We start from the raw sequence: 27713 nt of genomic DNA, 5'->3' as shown, positions 1-27713 counted from the left end.
CCCTCCAGCTCCTCACCTACCACATGGGTGCAGGGTCCAACCCTTTCCACATCTCTGCCCTTCTTACCAGTCTCTATGTGCCTCTGCTGCAAATACTTGTTTATAATATTTCAGTTCAGTTAGACTTCAGTTGGTTATTCAGGTTGATTGCTCTATAATTTAGCTGAGTGTAGCTTCCAACTGCAGCCATTTTGGCATCTTCCCTCCACTGAGTTTTTAAATTCAGTTATTTAATTTTGATTCCTATTTGTCTCTTTTTAAAGATTTGCTTAGTAGTTTTTACAGTTTCTTCCTCCTTACTCGTATTTTCCATCCCTTCTCTAGTTTTGTTAATCATAAGTAAATTTACCATATTTATATTCTGTGTCTAACTCTAGTGTTTGAAGTCCTATGGATCTCTCTCTCTCTCTCCGGCCTATTTTTTTGTTTCCTGTTTGTTCTCACTTTGGTTACCTTATTTTCTTGTGTGCTTTGTGCCTTTAAATATAGAAATGATAAATTTCCTTGAAGTGTCTATGGGGATTTCCCAAGTTCTGGGTTGTAGCTGCACGGAAAAGCTGCAGCTGCATTGAATTATATTACTGTTTTATTTTAATACACACACCAATTAAGAGTTTTCAGGGTACATTATGTTTTCTCTTAAGTCAGCATGAGATTTCCTTGCTTTCTACTTTTGCAAAGGATAGCAGCTTTATGAGTGTTTTCTTATGGAGTTCCCTGCACAGGATGGGCCATCTCCAGCTGTGCCTGCAAAGGAATAAACTGAAACCCTCAGGTCACAATGCTGCCTATACATTCACTTAAGTTTTTCTTTCACTCTTTTGAGGTCAAGGCCGATTTCTTACTTTTATATCAGTTCAGTGATAAATTTTTAAATGCACTTTTAAATATTTTATACAGGGACTCTGATTTGTCATGCAGCTGGATATAAAAATCTGCTATATTATTTATATATTATTTCAGTCATTTTTACCACTATAAAAAAAACAAGATGTTCCCCAATAGCACATATATTTTTACTTTTTGCTCTTCACTAAGAAATTAAAATGAAGTTTCTAAATATTTAACATTGAGAATAATATTATTTTGTAAAATAAATTTTGGATTTAATTAACTTTCAACATCATTGAATAAGTAGAGTTTTTATGGAGATTCCTCATGTCTGGAGCTAAATTTTTAATATCTACCTATTCATCATACTATTATTTTATAACTTAATATTCCCAATTCACAATATGCAACATAATTCTTTATTAACTACAGTTGATATAAAACACAATTCTAGGAGTTTTATTGATAACTTCAACTTTGTTACGTGTTGTTCAGGTTATCACCAATTACAGCTTCATCTGATCTTTATGAAGAGATTTTATCAAGAGTAGGAGAATCTCCTCTTACATTTTCTGCTGTTCACTTACTATTTTCATTCTGAAGTTTCTTTACATAAATCACTTCCTATAGAAATACTTCAAAGCCATATGCATAATATGGGAAGAGGAGATAATAACATAAGCATTTTAGAGGAAGGGGAAAAAAATGGGTGGGAGACCTGGTCAGCATGCTCAGTGGTTAGAGTGTCATCAGCCAGTGCACTGAAGGTTCACAGGTTCAATTCCCAGTCAAGGGCACCTACCTGGATGAGATCCCTGACCCCAGTTGGTGTGAGTGTGGGGAGCAAGCAATCAATGCTTCTCTCTCACTTTGATGTCTCTCTCTCTCTCTCTCTCTCTCTCTCTCTCTCTCTCTCTCTCTCTCTCTCTCTCTTTCTCTCTTTCTCCTTTCTCTCCATCCTTCTCTTCCACTCTCTAAACAATCAATGGAAAAAATACTCTCAGGTGAGGATTAACAAAACAAAAACGAGAATGGGTGAGAAATGATTCCTTTATCCCACAAAAGTGGAATCCTAAATCAGTGGTGAGGAAAGACAATAAACAATCTAATTTACATAGAAACAGCCTCAAAAGTTTTTAAATGTTAAAAAGTGGAGATAAATAAAAACTTCCTTATGAAGCAGTTCAACTGTACATAGATGCAACTACTCCTCTCCCCCCAAAGAGAAGTGTAATCTTAGATATAATGAAGCAGAAGGCAAGGAGAACCAGACACAGTTCCAGGTTGGGGGAAGGTTTCACAATGAAAATAGGGGCATTGAGAGACAGTTTATATGCTAAACTGTGAGACCCCTGACTTCCATCCCCCCCCCCCCCCCCCACGTGCTCAATAGGCAGGAAACTAGGAGTTTCTTCCTTGGAGAATGCAATCAGCACAAAAGAGAAGATGAAAATATATAGCATTGGATTTTTCTAAATGCATTGAAACCCACAGTCAACATTGAATCCCAAAGCACACCTTCAGAGCTTCCAATCAGCTTTTCATTGACTTTAGTAAGAGCAAACAACTAAAAATGTCCTGGATAGCTGAAGAAAGCCTTGGGCATAGAAAGAGAATCCCAAACAAACAAAAATGAAAAGGAAACTTGCAGGAAACAGAGAATGCAAGAAGATGAAAACACAAGAAAAAAAACTATTATGAATCTATTCAAAAGGGTAAAGAAATTATGCTCATCAAAATATGACTGACAGTCTGTAAAAGGGGAAGAAGACTTCCTGGCTGGGTGGCTCATTTGGTTGGAGCGTCATCCTGCAACCAAAAGGCTTTGGGTTGGACTTCCTGTCAGGCTGAGGAGATAAAGGGGGGTAGGCAGTCAGGGTTGGAACCATGGGTGAGGTGGGAGGTCTGCGAGGGGAGTGTAGAGTTGCAGATGCAGGTTGCTGACTGTGTCCTATTCTTAGAAAAACAAAGTAACCTGGAATTGAACCGAGGTAGGCAGCAGTTGCTAAGGCAACCCTGTTATCAGAACAGTGATGTCACCTTGGACCCAAAATGGCAGTTCTCAATCCGGTTCATCTCCCTATGGGAACTTGAGCTTTAAAATGTATGAATTCTTTGAAATGACCAATCTAAAGCAGAATTCTTTGAAATGACTAATCTGGAACTAACAAAGCATATATCTACCACTAGACAAAAAGCACACTATCTTCTCTCTGGTGCACTGGGTTCCTGGCTCTCCCTTGCACCCACATAGCTTGTGGCTATATAGGACTCCATACAAGGACTAAAGGATTTTAAATAGCTTGGATGCTGAACTATACCTGGCTGCAACACAGAACAGAAGGTCTGGACACTGGCCTGCTTTGGGCTGTCCTGGAACCCCAGCTGCACCTTTTCTAGGACTGGCTTAAGGGGCATGGGACTTTGGAACCTGAGACATTGGGCCGCCTCACTTTGCTCCATGCTGCAGGGAGTCCCTCTTTCTCTCAATAAACTGTGCCTCCATTTACCATCTTTGTCCGTGACTAATTCTTTGATTTTTCAAGATACTCAGACCCAATCACAGCACTTTGGATTCAAGGGCACATACCCATGTTGCAGATTCAATCTCAGGTCAGGGGGCAAACAGGAAAGAACAGATTGATGTTTCTCTCTCACATCGAAGTTTCTCTCTCTCCCTTCCTTACTTTCTCTAAAATCAATAATAATAATAATAATAATACCCACATATCTTCAGGTCAGGATTAAAAAGTAAAATTTAAAAAGGAGAATAAGACAAAAATAAAATGTAAAATAAGTATATAAAAATAATATATTAAAATATAAATGGAAAATTTAGTAGGAGAAAATAGGAAGAAACAAGAAAATAACAGGAATTTCAGAAAAAGGAAAGCCAAGAATATTATATCAAAAATTCAATAAAAATTTCATAATGAGGAGTATGCTTTTCTTGATTACAGGACCCACTGGGTGCTAGCACAGGAGATAAAACAGACCCACATAGGAAAGGACATTGAGATTTCAGAGTGGGTGGGAGAAGAGGCTCTAAATATTTCCAGAAAGGGGAAAAACATATTCCTTAAAAAGGGTAAAAATGTAAATGGCTGAAGACTTCTCAATAGAAACACTGGAAACTCAGAGACAAGAGAGAAAAAAATGCCTTCAAAATTCTGAGTAACATTTATTTCCAATCTAGAAACCAATATCATGAAACTATCAACAAAGTAAGAGGATAAATGAACATCTAGATAGCTCTTTGCAGGTTTAGAGAAAAAAGTGATTAGATTTAGAGCAGGCAGAGGCTCTGGAAGACATACCTTCAAGGCAATGAAATTAGTAGATTACTTGATGTGGATTAGGTATTCTATCATTTAAATGTTCTGAGATAAGATCACCTAAATACAGAGATTTAGTGATATGTACTTAGAAAACTAATCAATTAAAGATATGGGGGGAATACACAACAGAAAAAGTAATATGTATCCTAGTACTATGCTGATAATAGATCTCTAGACAATATTCTGAACATTGAACTCAAAGCAAAGTAACAAAGAAGTAATATGCAAATTGACTGTCACACAGTCATAAGATGGTGGTGCCCACAGCAGGCACAGAGCTGGATGCTCTGAGCACCTGCTGCTGGAGTCCCATCAGCCCTGTGCGGGCCTCACATCCTCCTGCTCCCCCCACTGACTGAGGCTCAGGCAAGCAGGGCCAGCTGAGGTGCAGGCAAGCCTCGGATGGCAGCTGCCCAGCCACCCATGGCCAGCCCAAGGTTGAGGTAACCAGGGCCAACTGAGGCTTGACTACTGGCAGTAGCAGCAGCAGAGGTGTGATGGGGGTGTCACCTTTCCCTGATCTCTGGGTTGCCTTCTGCCCCTAAGGGATCCTGGACTGTGAGAGGGGACAGGCTGGGCTGAGGGACCCTCCCCTCCAGTGCATGAATTTCCATGCACCGGGCCTCTAAGTCTAGCCATTATGGGAGAACAATGGAGACATGAAAAGTATGAACATGGTCAATGAAGGAGGATGTGAAAAGAAACTCAATTCATGTCTAACATAGTGGAAATTTAGTTGTAATGCCTACAGCTTTGAAATTAAGAGATAGTATCATATAAATATTATTAAGGAAAGGTCAAGTAAATACCCAAAAAGAGCTAGACTATTTTAAAGTTGCTGTCTTTGGCAAGCAGAAAATCATTAGCAGGAACTAATATTTGTGCAACTAGCCCTACATAATTATTTAAATATAAATAGAAATCCTAATGTTTTCATACCACACTTACCCAAATGAATTATTTTTTACAGTGCTGTGGAGACCAGGGGCAAAATCCATGCTGATTCCTGTATGTGTGTTTATCATCTGAGGTTGGAAATGTGGAACATGCTCTTAGAATCTGTAGTCACTGCCACCAGGTGGCCATAGTGAGTTACTAGGATATCTGGATCTGCACATTTCTCTTCTGAAATGTCTCTTGAGCACCATCCCAGTAGCAATGTCAGAAGATTCTGAATTTGGTCATGTCCAAGACAAAATTTTTTAAGTCACTTAGGAGAATTTTTGGAACTCATACAAAGTATTAGATATGTTTGTGTGAAATATGAATGAATGAAACAATTGTGGTTGAATAAAAGCACAACAGGTTACAATTGCTGGGGTGAAAGCAATGTGAAATTAATTCAATGTGACGTTTTAGATGTAGGTTTAAAAACTCACCTATGTAAAAAGTGTTCTGGGAGGCAGGATGAAACAAGAGAAACCACTGAGAGGGAACTCATATATGGATTCTGGTTTCAATCTGCATTATGACTAGCTATCAAAATTGAGACTCATTCTGAAAAATTAGTCCATGTATCAAATAATCTCTAAACATCTATCTGCTCCAATAGTCTATGATTCTTTTATATATTAGAAAATCTTTCTTACGATTGTGGGACATACAAAATATATAAAGAAGGTAGCAGTTATCTCCATAATCCCATTGTTAAAATTTTAACATATTTCATTTCAGTCTTATTTCTAGTCACATATATGTATGTGGATTGTGCCGAGCTGCCATGGTCATGGGTGAACCTGAGCTCATGCCCCTTTTATCCATACTCATCCCCACATTGGGCACCATATATGCCGCGCCAGCACAGCCAGGTTTGGTGAGACTGAGAGGAGGCGGTAAAGATTGAGAAAAGACAGACAAGAGAAAAAAGCTGGGTCAGGGTGGGTCACTGCCCTCTCTGATAGAGAGACAGCACCACAGCCTACAGCGCCACAGCCTATAAGCTGTGTCTTTATTTTATAGCCAGATTCCATGAGGCAAAGTAAGGGCATAGTCAAGATGTTTACAACATTCTCATGGGTTTCGAACCTACTCAATTACGTGTTCCTGATATAATTTTGTTTACTTGCTGCACCTCCCTCAGCCTATATCACTCAGCCACCTGGGGCTACAGGTTCAGATCATAAGATCAAGCTTACAACTATAGCCTTTGGCTATAATTATGCTGGGACTTGCACGTGGCCTTTGGCTATATTTGTGCTGGAACTTGCTCTGTGCCCTCTCATTAGTCCAAGGCTTGAATCTGTCCAAACACTGTAGCCGCTCTCCACAGTGTGTGTGTGTGTGTGTGTGTGTGTGTGTGTGTGTGTGTATATATATATATATATATATATATATATATATATATATATATATATAGTTTTAATTCTCACCTAATGATATGTTTTTATTGAGAGAGAGAGAGAGAGAGAGAGAGAGAGAGAGAGAGAGAGAGAGAGAAATACAATGATCTGACTGGAAATTCAACCCCAACCTTTTTGTGGAAAGGGTGATGCTACAACCAACTGAGCCACCTAACCAGGACTATTTTTTATTTTTTACAATTTGCATTATTCTGTATATTTAATTTCATTATGAAACATACAAAGCAAGCACATACCCAGTTACAATATATCCATGGAATTTCCTTTGGTTACCAGCACAGGATTACTATCTTTATATCTTTAGCACATCACACACACACACACACACACACACACACACACACACAGTTTCTTCTCCACTTATAGAGAAATATAGTCATTATTTTGTTGTGTTGGTATCTTTAAACACATACCCTCAGTGTCAAGGTCTTACTTTCTACCCAAAAGACTCATTTCAATTCCCTTTTAGCCTACGGTCAAATACTTAGTCTCAAATTGAAACCACTGCCCAGTGTAGCCAAAGACTAATCCTTCCTCTTTTTATTTTTTTTAATTTTTTAATTTTTTTTGTTGTAGTTTTTATACCTACAATTGGCTCAATTAGTGGCTTATCCCAGGCTTTTTAAGAACTCTGTTTTTCTGCCCATTGCTCTCTACTACTGTCCCTGTGGTCCTCAATCTTTATCTCTTATTACCATATCATCTCTTCAACAGTTCAGCCCAACAATCACCTGCCCTAAGCAAAAATAACCATAGAGTTGACTGTGTGGGCCTCATGTTTACTGGGTACAAAAGTGGTGCACCCCATTCCACCTCCCAAACACCTCCACTTAACTATGTATTATGACATTAGTGTTACAATTTACTGCAGAATTTGAATTTACCTTGAGATTTTAATATGTTTCTAGGTCGTCTGTGATATTTGCATATATCACCTTATGTGCATTAACGTATTTTTTTTAAAGATCTTTATATAAGAAAATAGTGTAGAAAATCCATAAGATTTATTTTTACTTTTGTATCTTTCATTTTAACCACTGTTTTATATGCCTATATGCCTATATTTGCCATTAAGCTATTATATAAAATTAATATATATATTATTTTTGAAAGTTTTAATGTGACAATGAGAAATTATATACACATTACATCTTTAAGTTTCTTCCTTATAATCAACTTGATAATATCCAAATTAGGCATTTTTTTGTAGTTTGAAGTCTTTCCTATAGTAAATAATATTTATAACCTTATTTTCACTTTGTGTCACTCATAAGAATTTATAAACTTATTTTTCTATTTTATTTATTTGCCATTTAGTTTTGAAATTTTCAATGGAAACTTTTATCATAGAGAATACAAATAATTTCCATCTAGGAAATATAAGCAAAGGAGGAATTTCTAAATTAACATCTTTGGGATAAATTAACCCTGGGGGCTAACCTTTAAATTAATTAGCAAGCAAAAGGCAACTTACAACTCAATACATCTGACCTTGTCATGCTAAGTACCATTTCCATATCCATTATGGCTTTTCATAAGTAGGAACTTTTTCTGATTATGATTTCTCAAAAAGATCTCTCAGTTGCAATCTTACAGTCAGCCATGCAACCGGGCGACCCTCCTCTTTGTATGTCTTAAATACATCTAGATTTTTTTTAGAAGGCTGCAGTATGTAAAGTAGCTCTGACACAGGCCAGAATTAATGCAAGGAGGCCCATGTGGAAACTACTACACTGTAACTACAGTAACCCAAATTAGAGATGATGTCAATTTAGACCAACACAAAAATGGGGATGGAAAACACTGAACAGAGTCCAGAAATATTTCAGTAGACAAAATTGAGATGATGTGGTGGTATAAGGAAGATTACCTCCCAAAGATCACATCTCCAAAGAGCATCACAGTGTGGGGTAAGGCTTCAACATAAGAAATTTGGGGAGAGACGGGGACACAAGCATTCAGTTCATAACAAAGCTATTACTGCTCGTCATGGCTACCAGTGGAGCTGTTCTCATAGTACATTTTCTTGTTGGACAGAATACAGTCACAGGAATCAAATATCAAACAAAGAAGGACCATATGATGTGTAAGCTTATGTGTTTGTGCATCACTTACTCTTCTACCATTGGTGGACTGACAACGATCACCGGTACTTCCACCAACTTGATTTTTGCTGAGCATTTCAATTCGTAAGTAATATTATTGGATTGGTGATTTAATCAATGGAAAGCAGACAACTAACCTAAGTTAGAGACTCTAGGGACAGAGGTGCTATACTGGGTTAACCCCTCCTCTGAGAGTTAAATATGTAAGATGCAGTAAATTAACAGGTACCTACAGATTCCCCAAGGCAGTTCAGAAAAGATAACTCCTGGATGACCATTCTAATGAAATAGGGAAAATATTTTAAATTACAAACAATACTGCAAATGTTAGAGGAAACAAAATGGGCCTATTTGCATGGGACAGTTTATAAAGTGTTTGGTAACTGGCATTTGAACTTAAATGATGAATGCCAGATAGAGTTATAGTATTAGTTACCGAAGGCATGGCTTTGAATTTAAAAAACTTTGAAGGATTAAGTAATTATAAGAAATGACAGTAATAAAGTAATTTAAGAACAGATATATGACCATAAATAAAAGTTTGGCATTGTATTATCACTCCATTGCAGAAAATGGGGAATCTGTGGCTATAGTCAAAATACTTGGGTTAAATATTCCACAATATTAAGTCACTTTGTGAATTTTAACAATAAAAAAGTACATTGCTCTCCAAGACTTAATTTTTTATATCTAAACTAGGCAAAGTTTACATGATTACTCTGATAATTAAATGAGATAACTATGTAAAAATACTTGGCACTGTGTAAGAGCTATTGAAAGAATAGTTTGAAACTCCAGGCTTTTATGTGAGAGCTCAAATTGCTTCTACACCCAAGCTATATTTTCAAGTACTAATGGGACAAATTATTGTCCAAGTTCCAGAAGGGTGGGGAGCCCTGTGATGCCCTGAAACAGGATTTAGGTCCTTATTCCAGAAAAATGAAGGTTCAGAGGCAGGAAAGCTACACTCTAAGAAGCAGATTCACAGACTGAATTTTCTAGAAGTATTTTCAAAATGTTGTACATGCATAGCTTTTCCAAGAAACTCAGGACAAAAAATGTCACTCTGTGCTGGGAAGAATGAGAACTTGCATACAAAGAAAACTGATATAGCAGTTTAGGACCATACAACAGAGACCTCCATGTGTATTTATTGCTTCTATGAGTACACATTCATCAAGTGTATAGTACATAAGTATAGAGAACATTTTGATATTTGCCAGAGGGGACAAGGGGAGGGGAGATTGGTAAAGAAGTTGAAGGGATTAAGAAGTACAAATTGGCAGTTACAAAATAGTCATGGGGATGTAAAGTACAGTATAGAGAATAGAGTCAATAGTACTGTAATAACTATGTATAGTGTCAGATGGGTACTAGATTTACCGGGAGGGGGAGTACTCCATAAGGTATATAAATTTCTGGTCACTCACTGGGTTGTACATCTGAAACTAATACAGCATGGTATATCAACTGTAATTGAAAAATAAGTGATTATTTTTTTAAAAATCAAGAGTAGAAATGTTAGTGTTGGAAAAGAAGGACCTAGCCTCCAGAGTAATAATGTCATGGAAGAAGAGAAAACATGCAGGCAGAAATTTCAAACCATGTAGACATCCCCTCATTTCACATGAGGAAGCTGAGGCTCAGAGCATTTAAGTGATGATCTAGTCAGTGAGGAACTGGGGGCTGGAGACAGGTGGCCTGAGTCCCAGCCCCTTTTCCACACTGCAGTCTCATTGCCTCACCTACTGTATATGAGTGGGGCATGTTGGTAAAATTCTAATTCCTTAGACCCAGAGACATAGAAGCATGAACAGATTGTTGAACCTCAAAGGGAAGGCAGGGGAGGGTTATTGGGAAGAGATCAACCAATAAACTTGTATGAATTATATGTATAACCCATGGATACAGACAATGGGGTGGTGAGGGCCTGGGGAGTGTGTGGAGGTGGACTGGAAGAGGTCAATGGGGGAAAAGGAGGACCTATGTAATATTTTAAACAATAAAGATTAACAGAAAACATTTGCAATTCAAAATGTTCTCTTCCTGATCCTTACTTATTGCTACACTGATATATTCTTCCAGTTATCACCCAATCTCTTCCATGGCTAACACTATTGTTAATAAATACCACCCTGTAATTAACCATTTCTTCCTACTCTGGTTGTTGGAAGACCCACCAGTTCTGCCAAGTTCCTTCTCTATTTGTGTGGCTGCTCTCCTATTGGAAACTCTATTCAGTTCCTTCTCCATTGCCATTCCCATCTTCTCTTATCATAAATAATATTCACATTTCTATAAATTTGTCTTCTTTACACATGCACAATCGCCAACTCCTGATGAGTTAAAGTTTGTAAATTTTCATTCTTAAACTTCTTTTATTAATCACTAACAAGGAGCACCAGTTAATGATTAATAAACATTAATTAAGATGAGCTATACCAATGCATAAATAAAGTGCTGACTGTTCTTGGGAATCATCCAAATAACAAAATTTTTTTTTTGATATTTAAATAAAGTTATTAAGGGAAATCTTATTAGGCATAATTACTGTTCTCACAAGAGTAGCTTTGACGCATCAATATTATTTAATAAATACAGCAGCTATTAGTTAAATACAAACCCCCCCCCCCAAACCTACCAGATTAAAAACTGCACCATTATCACAAGTCAATTTATATAGTTTGCTGATTATCAAAGTATATTATTCAGTTCATGTTGGGTCAGCTATGAAATACGTGTGTATACAAAGCAGCTTGGAAGGAAGTTGTATTATCAATGATTAGTACAGTCCCTGTTACTAATTATGTGTTAATTAATAACTATCCTAGGTTTACAAACCAACAAATGATAAGAGAAATGAGTTTATAGGTGCCCAAAATTTAAAGCCTACATCTCTAACCTCTCTTCTTAACTAATTACAGAGGGAAAGGTAAATTGGTTACCTAGCAGTAGTTACCTTCAAAAGATACCATGACTTTCCCCTACAGAAATGAGTAATATATACTTCTCAGAAAGAATTTCTTTCCAATACAATAGAAGAAATTTGGATATTACAGAGTTTGGACTCAGGCTTTGGTTCAGATTCCAATCTTGCCATACAGTTGCTTAATTTCTGGGAACATCAGGTTTTTCAATTGTGAAATGGCGGCAAAACTCTAATTTCGAACATTCTTTTGAGGCTTAAAAACGCAAATGTGGCTCTTAGCAAAGGGCCTGGCACATAGGAAACTGTCAATCATGCTAGTGTTGCTGCTGCTGCTTCTACTTTTATTATTGCTGTTAGAAATCTAAGCCTGGCTCATAAATAACACCGTTAATATTTGAAAAGAAACCTCTGGAAGTACACAAATGCAAAACTGAAAAATGGCTTTGACTCAGAAATAATCAAAACAGTCACTAATCAAAAAGACTATGATCAGTGTGGACACTGGCTTATAGTGATCTTAATGGCCCAAATATGTTTCAAGGCTGTAAATTTCCATAGCCACATTCATTCTTTTGAGACAATTTGTGTGTGTTTCATTAGAATTATTCATCATTTTGTAGTTGGGCATAAGATCTGCAATAACAACACTGTGTTCCTGAGTTTCAACATTGACAGGCATTTATGCTTCAGGTCAAACCATGGCTCTGCTATGGAGTAAATCATTTGTATGATGTACTCAAGTGTCCTTAAAACATCAGGTTAGTACTCTGGCCTCTGGATACTTTTCAGTATATATGGAATATTTTCTTTTCACTCCAGAGCTTCCGTTGAGGACACGATGCATTAATGAAAAGAGGTTGTGATTCAAACACTCCTCCTGGGTTAAAAACCCAGCTTCACCACACAGTCCGTGACCTTGAGCCTAACTTTCTGAGACTTGTTGTGCTCTGGTATAAATACAATGCTTTTCTCATAGGATTTTTGTTAGGTCTTCTGCTCATTCCCACATTTCTGCCTGACCTCTAAAATGTAGAGCACCTCCAGAGTGCATTCCTGGTTCCTTTTATCTCCATTTACTCCCCAAATTACTATACCCTTTTCCATGGCTTATGAAGCCACCTATATGCTTGGTACATAGCAATTTTAGATCCCTAACTTGCTTTCTCCTCTCAGCTCCAGACTCATTTATCTACTGCCTACCCGACATGGCCACTTGGAAAATTAAGCGATATTTCTAGTTAACATGCCCACAGCAACGTTTCCGATCCACCACTCTCTTCTTCTTCTGCCATTCTCCCCTCAGACTTCATTTCAATAGATGAAACTTTTCCTCCACTTTCTACATTTTATCCCGAATATATTAAAATCTGTTGCCTTCTGTTCTTTCCCCCCAACAATCTAAATTAAGCTAAAATCTCTACTCTCATGCTCCCCTGTTCCTGTGCAAAACTTCCTGTCTGCTAATTGAGTCCCCTGTGCATTTATATTCTATTATTTTGTTAAAAATTACTACATGTTTAGTGACTTAAAACAACACAAATGTATTATCTTATGAGTTCAGTGGGTCAGGAGTCGAGGCACAGTTTACCTGGGTCCTTTGCTCAAGAGCTCACCAGCCTGAAAGGTGTCAGCTGAGCCTGTAATCACTGAAGATGCTCAGGGTTCTATTCCAAGGTCATTCAGGTTATTGACAGAATTCAGTTCCCTTTGGTTGAATTATTGAGGTGCCCCCCCCCCCTTTTTTCCTGTTGGCATGGAGTCACTCTCAGCAACTACCAGGTACACCCAAATCCTTGTAATATGGCCACTTCCTTTGACAACAGGGAAACTTACTTCTTTAGGCCAGCAGAAAAATCCCTTTTAAGGGATTCTCTAATTACGCCCGACCCACCTACGATAGCCTTCCTTTTGATTAAGGTAGAGTCAGCTGATGAGGACTTTTATTACCTCTACAGAATCCTTCACTTTTGCCATAAAATCACAGGACTGAAATCTCATCGTATTCATAAGTTCTATACACACGGAAGGGGAGAGGATTATACAAGGCATGCACACCAGGGATTTATCTTGGAACTCTACCTACCACACCTTGGCTTCCACTCTTGTTCCCTTCAATTTTGAGAATCCATCTAGCCAACATGTTTTATGTAAGTGATAAATTTACATAGACTTTAAATTAGATCATGTCACTCATTTACTTACTATGTTTCTTCACACTACTCATAATCCCATTTCTGCTAAAACTTCAGATTCCGTCGGATGACCTACAAGGTTATATGTGATCTGACCCCCGATTGGCTACGTCTTGGACTTCGTTTCATGTCGCTATACCCTTAGCTCACTCACTACCCACAGCCACACAGGCCTTCTGCCTAACCCTTAAACATTCCAAGTTCATTCCCACCTCAGGGTCCTTGTACTTGCTGTTTCCTGTCTGTAATGCTGCTTCCCAGTTATGTACATGACTGGATCCCTTGATGACATTCTATAAAATTTTCCCCTCCCCTAATAATCTTTTATTTCATTATCTTGTTTTATTTTCTGATTCATTATATGCTTACCTGTGTATAGGCTGCGTTACTTATTTAAATATAAACTTTAAGAGAGCCTGGACCATGTCCATCTAATTCACCACTGTATTCCCAATAGTTAGAAGAGTAGTTGGCACATGGTAGACACCCAAAACATATCATTGGGTGAAAGAAAAGGATCCTCTCAGAATTAAATGTACTTCCATAGTTCATGATGAAAGAAATGTATGTTTGCTCTAGGCAGATACTTGCAGTCACTTCACTTTTAGGGTATGAGGAAGTGAGATAAGAGACACCACGGTGAAACTAATTCCTTCCAGTATGCCGTTTATTCAATTTCCATCCAAAGTATTCACTCTCAGTAGACATGTAAGAGTTGTGATAATGGAGGTCACAGTCCTGTGTGGTGTTTACTTCCTTATTACTGAAGAAAAAACAAAACAAAACAAAGAAAAAACAGAGTTCAGCTTTTTCAGGCTTTCATTTTTCTAAATGAACTACTTCCAGGCAAAAATTCTGAAAAGCCTTTTTTCAACCAAACAAACCATCCAGGATTCTCTGCAGTGTGGGGGAAACGATGCAGCCTGATGTCAAGGTCTTAGCCACAGATGGTGGAAATGAAATTGAGCTTGGGGCATGGTTTTGAGCCTAAACCAAGTAGCATTTGTAAAGGTCTTTTGGCTAAACAGGATAACATAGGCCATCGACCTGTAACCCAAGTCTAATAAACTAATGGAAAGTAAGTTTAAGCCTTTTCTCCATTATTTTATTTTCCAATTGAAAACAATAAATTATTTTTTCAGCAAGAGATTCTCAATATAGCCTCATAGATATGATAAAGTATCTTTCCATTCATAATTTCTTTGTATTCTCTATCATTTCTTGCTTATCATTTGTCACTTTCTAATGCATATATAGGTAAGCTAATCCTTGGGTCTCTTCAAGGTAGATAAAAATCACCATAAAGTTGCTAATGATATCTCTAAGACCTAGGGAGATCAGCAACTTTTTATAAGCTGAAAGACATTGCAGAAATCATTAGAATTTTAGAGTTTTTGAAACTTATTTTTTAAAAATGAAAGTCTTTGCATTACTTAGAAACCATCCTAAAATAAAACAAAGAATTCTCTAAAATCCATACATTTGGCTTATGTTGATGAATCTGGCATGAAGCATTGTTGTTTATTTACATGTTTTTTTAAGAGACTTATTATTTTTTAAAATATATTTTTATTGATTTCAGAGAGGAAGCGAGAGGGAGAGATAGAAACATCAATGATGAGAGACAATCATTGATTGGCTGCCTCTTTCATGCCCTCTACTGAGGATCAAGCCTGCAACCCAGGCATGTGCCCTTGATCGGAATCAAACCTGGGACCCTTCAGTTCACAGACCGACACTCTATCTACTGAGCCAAACCGGCTAGGGCTACATGACCTTTTTTAAATGACAAAATACTAATGTGATTTAAACAAAATGAGAATTGAAACAGTTATTATTTCTATAAATTCATCTATATTTTATTATTTCAAAAATAACAAAAATATTAATTGTGTTTTTATTACTTTTGTATTTTTTTTTGTATTTTCTGGATTTTTAGACAACTGTTTCTCAAATTTCCCAATTTCCTCCCACAGTCATAAAGTAGATAACTATATTTATTTGGAATTTAAATTAAATTTTCAGCCAAAACTGGTTTGGCTCAGTGGATAGAGCGTTGGCCTGTGGACTGAAAGGTCCTGGGTTCGATTCCGGTCAAGGGCATGTACCTTGGTTGTGGGCTGTACATGCCCTTGGGGGTGTGCAAGAGACAGCTGATCAGTGCTTCTCCCTCACTGATGTTCTAACAATCTATCCCTCTTTCTTCCTCTCTGTAAAAAATCAATAAAATACATTTAAAATAAAAAATAAAAATATAAAAATATAAATTAAATTTCCAAATCATGAGAGTGAGGTTCCCAAGGACACATTGCTTGTACCTGATTCATTATATGAATGCCTGTTTATTGCCTGTGTTCCTCATTTATTGTCTTTCCTCACCCATACATCCTTACAGATTGAGTCAACAACTTTTTCTTGTTGTTGCTATTGTTTTGTTATTATCTGAACTGAAAAGCTGAAAATAACTAGTAGAGACAAAGGCAAAGTTGATGTTTCCCACAGAATTGTTCATTAATTTTTTTTTTCTGGTCCAGATTTACTCCATTTGACTGAGACCCAAAGCACCGTCTAATTCTAGGAAGAAAGGACTAACCTATGTCTGGTCTGATGGTTACAGTTGCTTTGGGGCAGAAGAAATAGAGGAAAACATCTCTGAGAGACGATGTGGGCTGGGTCAGAGTCCCTTCCTAGGTACCTGGGATGCCTAGGTGCCATGGCAGCAGAAATTCTGTTAATCTTCATCTGTTCCCATGTCTGCTTATTGTCTTTCCTCACCCATACACCCGTGGTCTTAGTACTAACCGCAAAACACACGCACCCGTGCACACCCATTTCCTGTGCCTTTGAGTAGCAGGTACTGTGCTGGGTTCTTTCACAAGCACATCCTTACAGACTGAGTCAAGGGGACAAATTTACGCAGTGAAGAGTAAGAGAAAAGGAGAAATGCTAACTTCCATTCTTAAAGGGGAACACCCCCACCATCATCTTACTTTGGCTGGCGGCACAGGGGAGGGGTGAACTGCCATCATTAGGGATTCCACTTAGCCTCTTCTGTAAACGCTTTTCCATGTTTCCCCACAGGCGCTACCCTAACTGCCGATGCATCAACTTTGGATCGTGGTTTTTGCTTTCCTTCCCGGCTGCTATTATTATTCTACTCTTATCCTGGATTTGGCTTCAGTGGCTTTTCCTGGGATTCAAGTAAGTAAATTGTTCTTCAGGTAAATGAAGGTGTCTGGGTTCTGAGTTCTCTGCTGCTCTCTCACCTGTCTCTTGAAGCTGCATTTCTATATTGCTCTTCCCCACAAAGCTGGCCTGCATGAGCACATGCTCTAAGAATAGTCGAGAGTACCATGTAAACTATGTTCACTATGGAAGAGAGTTTGTGGAAAGCAACTCCATCTTGGTTTCCTTTGAGTCCTCAATACATAACATGTTAATAGGCCAGGAAAGCATAAGGGGCTCATTTGGATGAGGAGTGAAATTTGAAGTAGTGTTGCCTTTCTTCTTGGCTTAATATGGGGATTTCCTCAGGTTATTGAGCTACTGTATGTCCAACTGTAACATGCAGGGCTTCCTGTTTTACCCTAGCACTGAAACAGATATGTCCTTGAAGAAATAAAGGTCTGAGAGAGCTCTGTGCCAAGAGCATTGGATTCAGAATCAGGAGGCCAGGGACAAAAGCTGTGGCTTCTCCAAGCCAGACCACTGACCTTTGCAAGTCCCGATCCATTCTCAGTCTCAGCATCCTTAACTGCAAAACAACACACTTTAACTGGAAGATCAGTAACATCCCTTCCAGTGTTGTAATTCTAACACCACATTGAACATATAGAAGACAAGGCAAGAAACACTGACCAATCAAGAGCTGATAAAATGTTAAATGTACCATTCAAGGAGAATTTGCAAACGTTACCTTGGCTGGGATTGAACTTGGTGATCCATAAGTACCAATGACACATGACTTAAATGGCAGCCAGTATTTAAAATTATAAAGGGCTTCACAGAAAAATGGAAAATGTAGCTTATCTATTCAACATAGAAAACAATATTAAAAAAAAAAAAAAAAGGAAGGGAAAGAGGCTGTCTGTCAAACCTTGCGGATTTTCTCCTGAAAAATAAAGCAATTCAAATTCATTTTATAGGGGCTTTATTTAATTAATTTCAAGGGCGAATGAATAAAACAGCATGCTACCCACAAGCAGGTGAGCCTGGCACCAGCTCTTTGTACTTCCTTTGAAAAGCAAAATACCGTGACCAGATGCTGCTCCGTGCCCACACTGCCATTTTCCAAGTCAAGCCACATAAGGACTGATATTTCCCCTCTCTATTCCTCTTCCTGGTTTTCCCCCAGAACCGCTGCCATTGTATTAGTAGTGGGGAGATGGTACTGATGATTTTTTTTTGAAAAATATTTTTGTCCAGATTGTGGGAGCAGCATGTGGCAGTGCTCCCGCTGAAGCAAATGTGTGGAATGTCACTGACTTCAGCAGGTGGGCATCAGTGGGGCGAAGCCAGCTGCATACTAAATGCCCCTTCCTGAAAGCCACGCCTCCGGGGGTCTAGTCAGTCAGTTGTACAGGTAGCAATGCAGGCTGCAGGGGACAGGACACCCAAACCAATGGAACAGGCAGACCCACCTCTGTTTCCTTCTTTTGTGCTATATGTAAGTGACTTTATAAAATATATATGCAACTATCGTCATCATTAGGAAATAGCCTCCCCATTTAAAAGGGAGAAATAAAAAAGGTAAAGGGAGATTTGTGGAACTGTGTTTTCCATGAGGGGGTAAAAAAAGTGTGAAGTGTGAGGTGCAGACATTAGGCAAAGTCCATAAATCACAGCCAGGGGCATGTTTAAACAGTCGCCTTGCTGTCCATTGTCGGTTAGACACTGCGCAACTTCCTGACCCAGCTCATTTTTCAGTGTCCTTTTCAGTCTGTCGGGGTGTTCACCTGCAGAGGTTTTAGATCGACAAACAGAAAGGATCAGCCACTCCTCTGGCAGGCCACCATACATTCTGATTAGTGTGCTGGCTGTTAACACAGTTAACTCTCACGTTATAAATGATCCCAACATCCTGCAGACGAAGAAGCTCATCCATCAGTGCCACCAAACTTATTTAAATGGAGAGGTTGACGCGTTGTCAGATGCTCCATCAGTTCCTTTGTGAAGGCATTAACCTTCATTTACAGCAAAGCCAATTTGGCTTCCGACTTAACTGTTTATGGTCCCCAACCAAAGTGGCAAAATACAAATGCAATCTACAGGGTGGGAAGTAGTTTCGAAGGAGACTCACTCCTTTCTTCACATTTCTATTCTACAGATGGCTCTCAAGAAGGCTCATAGATTAGTCTCTTACAATAGCATTTATATTAGTGACAAGGGATAAAATTTTGACACTGTGACTAGTTAGTAATTTAATTGATCTTAAATGTAACAATTATGTTCTTGGTTGGAGTGTGTACAGTACAGTGATTATGCTCATGGTTGGAGTGTGTATAGTACAGTGATTATGTTCATGGTTGGAGTGTGTACAGTACAGTGATTATGTTCATGGTTGGAGTGTGTACAGTACAGTGATTATGTTCATGGTTGGAGTGTGTATAGTACAGTGATTATGCTCATGGTTGGAGTGTGTACAGTACAGTGATTATGTTCATGGTTGGAGTGTGTACAGTACAGTGATTATGCTCATGGTTGGAGTGTGTACAGTACAGTGATTATGCTCATGGTTGGAGTGTGTACAGTACAGTGATTATGCTCATGGTTGGAGTGTGTACAGTACAGTGATTATGCTCATGGTTGGAGTGTGTATAGTACAGTGATTATGCTCATGGTTGGAGTGTGTATAGTACAGTGATTATGCTCATGGTTGGAGTGTGTACAGTACAGTGATTATGCTCATGGTTGGAGTGTGTATAGTACAGTGATTATGCTCATGGTTGGAGTGTGTACAGTACAGTGATTATGTTCATGGTTGGAGTGTGTACAGTACAGTGATTATGAATGTAATAGAGGTCCAATGCACAAAATCTGTGCAAGGGGCTCAGCCCTCGCAGCACTGTGGCTTGCCTCGGCCCTTATAGGCCTGGCTTCGTCCAGAAAGTCCGTCTGGAAGGTCCTTTGGCTGTCCAGTCTACTTAGCATATTGAGCTTTTATGATTATAAATTACCAAAGAATTGAGGAAATTCTTCTTCTTCAAAAGCAGTAATAGTTCAAACAAGTTTAAATAACAGTGTCACAGGAAAATAAATAAATACCAGTATACATGATCTCTGAATGTATAATAATCTGGCCACTCAGTGTATATCCTATATAATAAAAGGCTAATATGCAAGTTGTCTCATCAACCAGCAGGCTGGCCAACTGCCCTTTGGCCCCCACCCGCTCCACTCCCAACCCCCCAGGGTCAGGCTGGTGAGACCCCACCCATGCACTAATTCATGCACTGGGACTCTAATATATATACTGAGTGGCCAGATTATTATGCATTCATAGATCATAGATCATAATAATCTTGCCACTCAATGTGTGTGTGTGTGTGTGTGTGTGTGTGTGTATGCATATGTTCTTATTTACTCCCTCATAAATGTCCATGTTTACCCCAGAAATTTTACAAAAGAAAATACTACAGCTTTATTCTTTTTAAACTGCTTTATTGAGATATGATTGACATAGAAAGAGCTGTGACTTTTTAGATTCCACATATAAGTGAGATCACACAGTGTTTATTTTTCTAAGTTTGGTTTATTTCATTTTAGCATAATGTCCTCCAGGTACATCCATGTTGCAGCATGTATCAGTGCTTTATTTCTTTTATGACTAAATAATATTCCATTGTACATATAAACCCCTTTATTTATTCATTTGTGTGTTGGTGGACATTTAAATTGTTTCCATACCTTGACTCTTGTGAATAATATTGCAGTGAACATATGCATACAGATCTCTTTGAGATCCAGAATTAAATTCCTTTGCATTAGATATCCAGATGTGCTTTTTTACACCTACATATAATGTAATCTAAGGGAGCTACTCATAGACAGTAAAAGAGATAATCCCTAAGAATATAGGCACTTCCCATTTGTTTCTTCCTCTGGAGGGATTTAAAAAAAATATATACATACATACATACATACATATATATATATATATATATATATATATATATATATATATAGCTGTAGAGCCCTTCTTCACACAAAAATTGTTCAAAGTTATGAAGACCCTGGACCCAGGACAGAAAAGTTAGTCACCAGGAAAAAGGTCACTAAGATAAGTAGCTAAAAAGAATATAAACTGATAGATACTATTGGAAATAAGTTGAAAAATTATCTAGTGGAGGCTATGAGGACATAAGAGGTGAAAAAAACTTGAAGAAAGAAAATATGATCAAGCTGATTTTAGTTCTGAGAACAGATCCAGATTGGACTACATCCATGATCAGTGTATGTGACCTCCTTGCCCTAGGGCAGTGGTCAGCAAACTCATTAGTCAACAGAGCCAAATATCAACAGTACAACGACTGAAATTTCTTTTGAGAGCCACATTTTTTAAACTTAAACTTCTTCTAACGCCACTTCTTCAAAATAAATTAGCCCAAGTCATGATATTTTGTGGAAGAGCCACACTCAAGGGGCCAAAGAGCCACATGTGGCTCATGAGCCGCAGTTTGCTGACCACGGCCCTAGAGTCTAACTTGAGTTTAGTACCTTTTTGTAACAATGGGTGGGTCTGACAACCAACTGACTAATAAATTTGACAAAAGTACTGTTGAGTTGATGAATCAAGTATATATCGTGTCAGGCAGTGTTTATAGGTATCGAGCCAAAGAAAGTATCTATGACACTGCTCATGCCCTCAAATAATTGATCTAACTAGTGCGATAAAACTCACTCATCTGCAACAATTAACAATCAAAATGTATAATGAGTATATTAAAAATATAATAGGTACATGATAAGGTGTTAAATTAAAGATGAGTGGAACATGGGAAAATTTTAATAGTGAAAAAGGACTTGGAAAAGGAGGAGATCAGTGGAAAATGACCTGGAAAATATGGAACAAAAAATAAGCATGGAATATTGAGCAACATGGGCAGAAACAGAAAAGGGGGGGGGAAACATTCAAAGAAGGAGATAGAGGTATAGGTGAAAAGCTCAGATTTACGTTATATATGAAGCTTTCACGCAAGTATCTTTTGAAAGAGAGAATCTTATGATTAATTGGCTTAACCACTCTTTTCAGTTTTAAGGAGATGTTCAAATGTGGAAAGACCAAATCAGAGGAACAAAAGGCTTATGGTGATGTGATTAAAGAAGAATACAAAAAACTTGGGCCAATGAGGTAAGATTGCTGCACGCGCGTGTGCAGGCGTGCAGACACACACACACACACCCAACACACACAATTTATGCTGCAAGTATTTATTAAAAACAAAAACACATAATTATCTGTAATGTATTTTTAATACTTGATAACAGCCCCGGGTGTGCTACCTTTGTGAAAGTAAGTGTTAACCTCCACGTGACAAAAGACAAACTTTCTCTACATAAAATTTAAATGTAGGAGGGCAAGAAGCTGACAGACCCACCGCAGAGCAAAGACCTTCCCTAACTGCACTGTTTCGCTTGAATTATCGACACATCCAGTGTTTAATGTTTGGTGTTCTGGTGAGATTACTCCTGACAACAGCTCAGGGAGTTTCTACAAATGTCCTGGCTGAGAAAATAAATGACAGGATTGCAAATGTTTTTACAGGTATCAGGAAATTATCACCTTGGTCCTCTTCATTGTGATGGCCCTGCTGTGGTTTAGCCGAGATCCTGGGTTATTTCCCGGCTGGTCTGAACTCTTTCCTGAGTAAGCATTACCTGTGACGTGTGTCAGCCCTTCCTCTTTGGCATCTGCTTTTCTCCTAAGCCATCCCTAGAACTCTTGGAGGATTGTATGAGATTTTCTCTGCCCTTTCAATTGAAAAGAATTCTTAATTCTAATCCTTTCAGGAATTAAAAAAAATGATAAGGAATGAAATCCAAGGAAAAGCCTCAGATAAGACAACCACACTACCCAATATAACTAAACTTCAAGCTTCTTTAGACAAGGCTATTTCCATTCCTACAAAATTAGAAATGCAATCTGCCAGGAAGCCATGTTCCATGACAATTAGGAGTGTAGACTAGAGCAGCGTTTTTCAACCGCTGTTCCGCGGCACACTAGTGTGCCGCGAGATGTTGCCTGGTGTGCCGTAGGTGCAGACAAGACAAGAATTTTATAATTTTTCACTATTTTGTTTACTTAATATTTCATAATAAAGTAATTATAAAATACTTTCTTTGTGTTTATTTGATTCCTATTCAAGAGAATTACTTTATATATAGTCAATATAGGCACAGAGTTAAATTTTTTAACATTTTCTAATGGTGGTGTGCCTCGTGATTTTTTTCATGAAACAAGTGTGCCTTTGCCCAAAAAAGGTTGAAAAACACTGGACTAGAGCCACCCCACTTGAGTTCCACTCCTGCCTCTTCCACTGGCTTTGGGCAGGTCATGTCCCTGGATTTCTTCCTGGATAAAATGGAGTTTATAGCCCTTAGAACGGTGCTTCCCTTCTCCCTATGTGAAAGGCAATCTAAAGGCTTATTATGTAAAATGTCACTCAGTGTTTCTTAATAACCTGGTATGAATTCATGTTCTGTGATTTTTGCCGACTCACTTTTTTTTTTTTTTTTTTTTTTTTTTTTTTACCTGTATGGGGGATTATTTATTTGGTTCAGTATCTTGTCTTTTTCTCTGTTTGTGTCAATTAAATACCAATTCACCATAAACCCATGCCTGCCCCTATTTTTTAGGTAAGGAATTCCTTAAGTAATAAACCTGATTTTACAAACTTCTGTTAGAAGCTGGGTCAGAGTTAATTTTAACTTTCAAAGTCTTACATACCAGCAGTCAATGCTGAATCATGTGAACTGGGCTGGAGTGGGGGGGGGGGGGGAGGGGATGGAAGCATAATTTTCTAAATTAAGAGCCATCCCACATGTGATTATATATACTCGGGTTTTGAGATTTGTGTTCCCAATCTATCCTTTACTGAATTAATCTAGTTTCTAAATTCAACAGATCTCTGATTTGGACTTCCTGTCTCATACCTCCCACCAAGCATCAATGTATTCGGGGGCAGAAACCAAAATTGTTTGAGTCAAATATATTATTCCCACATAGAATAAAGAATTTTTTTTTTTTTTTTAATCAGAGCCTTCTGGTTATACAGGCATTGCCAGCACTTTTTAAGGCTGCAAAATCTGAGTCCAAATTCCTAGTGAGCATACAAGTGTAGCAATGCAATGTGGTAGCATGTTTCAAAGAATCTGCTTTAGCTTTATACACTTTTTGTTTCCCCTAAGACTAAACCTTTTCATTTTGAGAGGTCTAAAAAAGACAGCTTCCAATTATTCAGTGCAAGCTATTGAAAACACATGGCTGTTTAAAGTTTGATGATAACATGTAGTTTTGTAATAGGACTAGACCAATATAAAAAATAATTCTTCCACCTTTTAAAAATTCCTCTTCTACCATCCTAGGTAAGGAGGGTCTTTTCTAAACACCAGTGTGTAAGAACTAAATGAAATCAAACAATAGCTAATAAAAATAAAGCTGAAATCCCAATAGTAAATTCAATGTAATCAGTTTCTAATTTCTTTTCCTTACAGGAGGAGAATGTAATTGAGGAGATGTTTGTTCATAGCAGAAAAATATAGTGTACTTGCATTGGACAGGTGTACATGTTACCTAGAATTCTGAGATAAAACAATAATAAAAGGAACAAAGGTTTGAGATAGGAAGTGATTTGAAGATATAAATAAAAGCAAATGAAATTTATATAATCTTACCTTTTGTAATACTGAAGCAACCTGAATTAATTTAGAACAAATGAAAACTAAAATAAAAATAAACATAATAAAATAATGATAGTTTTAAAAATCTTCGGAATATAAATTATTTCAGTATTTATGGCTTGATTTATAGAATATATTTGTAATGAAGAGGTTTTAGGCATTTAGATGTTCCAAAGCTAGTATGAGAGATTAAGATTTATAGCTAACCACCGAACGTTTTCATTCCATCTGTTTGAGCTTGGACTGAGTCCAATGTGTCTTCATAAAAACAAAATCAGATTACATGATGCCTGACCTAATTTGGCAAAAAATCCAACTGTAACTTATAACAGAGATAAAAGAAATAAGGAATAATGAAAATGTAAATATTAGTTAAGTTTATTGAATAAACTACACCAATGTAGCTTTTTTTACCCAACAATGCAAGAAAAAAAATGTACATTTAGGAAAAACAAACTGTGTTATAAATTGTCAGCTTGAATCATATAATGCATTTTCTTGATTTTAATTTGTTCAAGTACATTACAGGAGTAAAGAGCTTCTATAATAGGCCTGCATCATTGAGTGACAAGGTAGCAAAATAACCTTTAGGATGTAAGGATTTCTTCTCAGAATCCAAAGATTCACTAGTTGAATATGACTGACTTTTATAACCAAATTCTAATTATTTATGTTTCATTCATATCTAGTCTCCAGGTCCTTCTTAACTGATGAGGCTTCTGGGAATCAGTCTTATTTGTTGGAATGGCCTCGTGATTCTAAAACCCCATCTGTTCCTGAATCACTCTTAATTTGAACAGTGATCACTTATGAGCATCTCAGAAGCCATTCTAATAATTAATTCTCTTGATTAAGTTTCATAGGGTGCAAAGTATTAAATGGGTTGATTTCATTTGTATGATATGGCTAGGGCTTATAATCATGGAAGCAGATGCTATATCTTAGAAAAACAGATCATTCACTTTCACAATTTACAAAAGAGCTTTCAAGGACTCCAGAAACATTCATACCTTGCCACAATTCAATACTAGGATGTTATAAATCAATTATAGGAGGCTTTGCCTAGCCTAACAATTGTTTCAACATCAATTCTCTGCCAATATAATGAAGATAAATAATTCAAAGAAAAGGTTATTTACCAGAGCTGTGAGCTTTACCAAAAGGGAAATTTGCCATGTTGGTCTTGTAGGTCAGCATGTGTATACATGGTTTTGAAAAAAGAAGAAGAAGAAGTATAGGGAAACAATGGAAACATGGTCTGAGATTTTTGGTTCCACTAAATAATTTAGTGGGAAATCATTTAGTAGAAAATCCATAGATTTTCAGAACACATTATCCAAAATAAATACTCTATGCCACCATTACTGCTTGTATGATATAAACATAGTCACTTAATCTTTCATTCCCAGAAATTCGGGATGTCATTTGTTAATGAATACATTTGTCCTTTTCCAGGTATCCTGGTTTTGCTACAGACTCAACTGTTGCCTTACTTGTAGGACTCCTGTTCTTTATTATCCCTGCTAAGAAATTGACCAAAACTACAGCTACCGGAGAAACTGGTTGAGTATTATTTATAATTCCAAATGAATTTGACAGAAGAGCAAAAATATAAAAAATTCTACTGGTTTCAGTTAGCATTTAGAAAAAAAGATGGACACGTTGACACACTTCCAGTTTGCACACTGCAACCTCTAGTCAGGCAGCACACATCTTTCTGCTTAAAAGAAGGATCATCCTACTTTGTAGAAGTGAGAAGTAGATTTCCTTATGCTCCATGTTAGGACTCTGCTCTGAGTGATATTATTTGGTCTTTGATAAGCTCACTTCTCCTCTCATAATCAGAATTAACATTACTATTGGCAAACTTAGGAACAAATTACTTCATGATGAGCCCTTGGCTTGGTACTAAATGCTGAGGATCTACAAAGGTGAGGAGTTTCATGGGAGTTATAAACTCATAATAGTCCTGAAGAAAGTGCAGATCAACCCTACACTAGCTCATAACCTAGTGTCACAATTGGAAGAAAAGGTATTCAGAGGGAGCACTCATTGTCTTTATAACACATGGACAAACGTGTGCATATTTATGTGTATTCACTCCACCCACACACAATCACAAACATGTCTTAAACATAGGATTCATCCACATCTGAATTCTAACACATCATGTTTTAGGAAGTCAGATTCAGATATTGTCAGTGTGGGACAAATGGTTTAAAATTATTTGTAAATAGTCTGGTAGAATAGAATGTGTTTTTTTATAGTTGGTTTTCCTTTTCTCTCTCCCTCTCTCTCTCTCTCTCTCTCTCTCTCTCTCTCTCTCTCTCTTTTGGATGGAACTGGAATTCATTCATGCTCTTGGATTGGCCCACCTGTATCCTTGAGTCAGAATCAATAAATGACTAATGAGTCTGATCCCTAGGTCCTGACAAATATAAACAGTATAGGATAGAAATAAATGCCTTTCATTCTTGAGATTAGAACATCTCAAAGTGCACTATAAAGAGAGGCTGCAGTACAGAGCAATGATTTCTATGAGACCCTGAGAATTCTGACTATTGCAATCTAAGCCCCAGGACCTGGCAGGGGGCAAGGAACTAATGTTTGACTTAACAATCCTGGCTCCAACATCTGAGTACCCCTCAGACAGAGCCTTGCCCCTCTCTCCCATTCTCTTTCATCTTATTCTTCAATAATTTCTCTCCCTGATAGACTCATTTATAGTAGGTTTTAAATAACAGATAAAATGTATTATGTTACATTTTATATAAAAGTACACTTCAAAGATGTTTGTATTTTAACAGAAGATATGGTCTTAATTTAAGTAAGAAATAGCAAAATTTCTGTCAACAGTGAAGAGTATGTTTGGTTTAGGTTTAGGGAAAAGGGATGGGAAGGAAGCTAATTAGTAACCTTAGAATCTCACCAGGTAGAAGGCTAACTGGTACATATAAATGATAAATGGACATAATGTGTTCATGGATGATCTTATTTCTCAATAAATCTATGAAGACAATAGGAATATAAAGAGATATCTTTAAGATAATTTATGAGTA

The 27713-nt window shown here is 37.5% G+C and overlaps 1 protein-coding gene across 2 annotated transcripts in view; it reads left to right on the top strand.

Annotated features, from left to right (window-relative positions):
• The window catches only part of SLC13A1 (solute carrier family 13 member 1), a 77922-nt gene that overhangs the window by 38114 nt on the left and 12095 nt on the right, over positions 1 to 27713 (top strand). For both annotated transcript variants that reach the window (XM_036425829.2, XM_045576442.1), the window contains exons 7-11: positions 8567 to 8718; positions 16837 to 16956; positions 22007 to 22105; positions 22520 to 22621; positions 26110 to 26216. In XM_036425829.2, the coding sequence (XP_036281722.1) occupies positions 8567 to 8718; positions 16837 to 16956; positions 22007 to 22105; positions 22520 to 22621; positions 26110 to 26216 (580 nt within the window). The remainder of the gene's footprint in view (positions 1 to 8566; positions 8719 to 16836; positions 16957 to 22006; positions 22106 to 22519; positions 22622 to 26109; positions 26217 to 27713) is intronic.

The sequence above is a fragment of the Pipistrellus kuhlii genome, unplaced genomic scaffold, assembly GCF_014108245.1.
Source record: "Pipistrellus kuhlii isolate mPipKuh1 unplaced genomic scaffold, mPipKuh1.p scaffold_m20_p_10, whole genome shotgun sequence".
NCBI lineage: Eukaryota > Metazoa > Chordata > Mammalia > Chiroptera > Vespertilionidae > Pipistrellus > Pipistrellus kuhlii.
The sequence above is the reverse complement of the archived record's forward strand: the minus strand, read 5'-3'. Positions and strand labels throughout refer to the sequence as shown.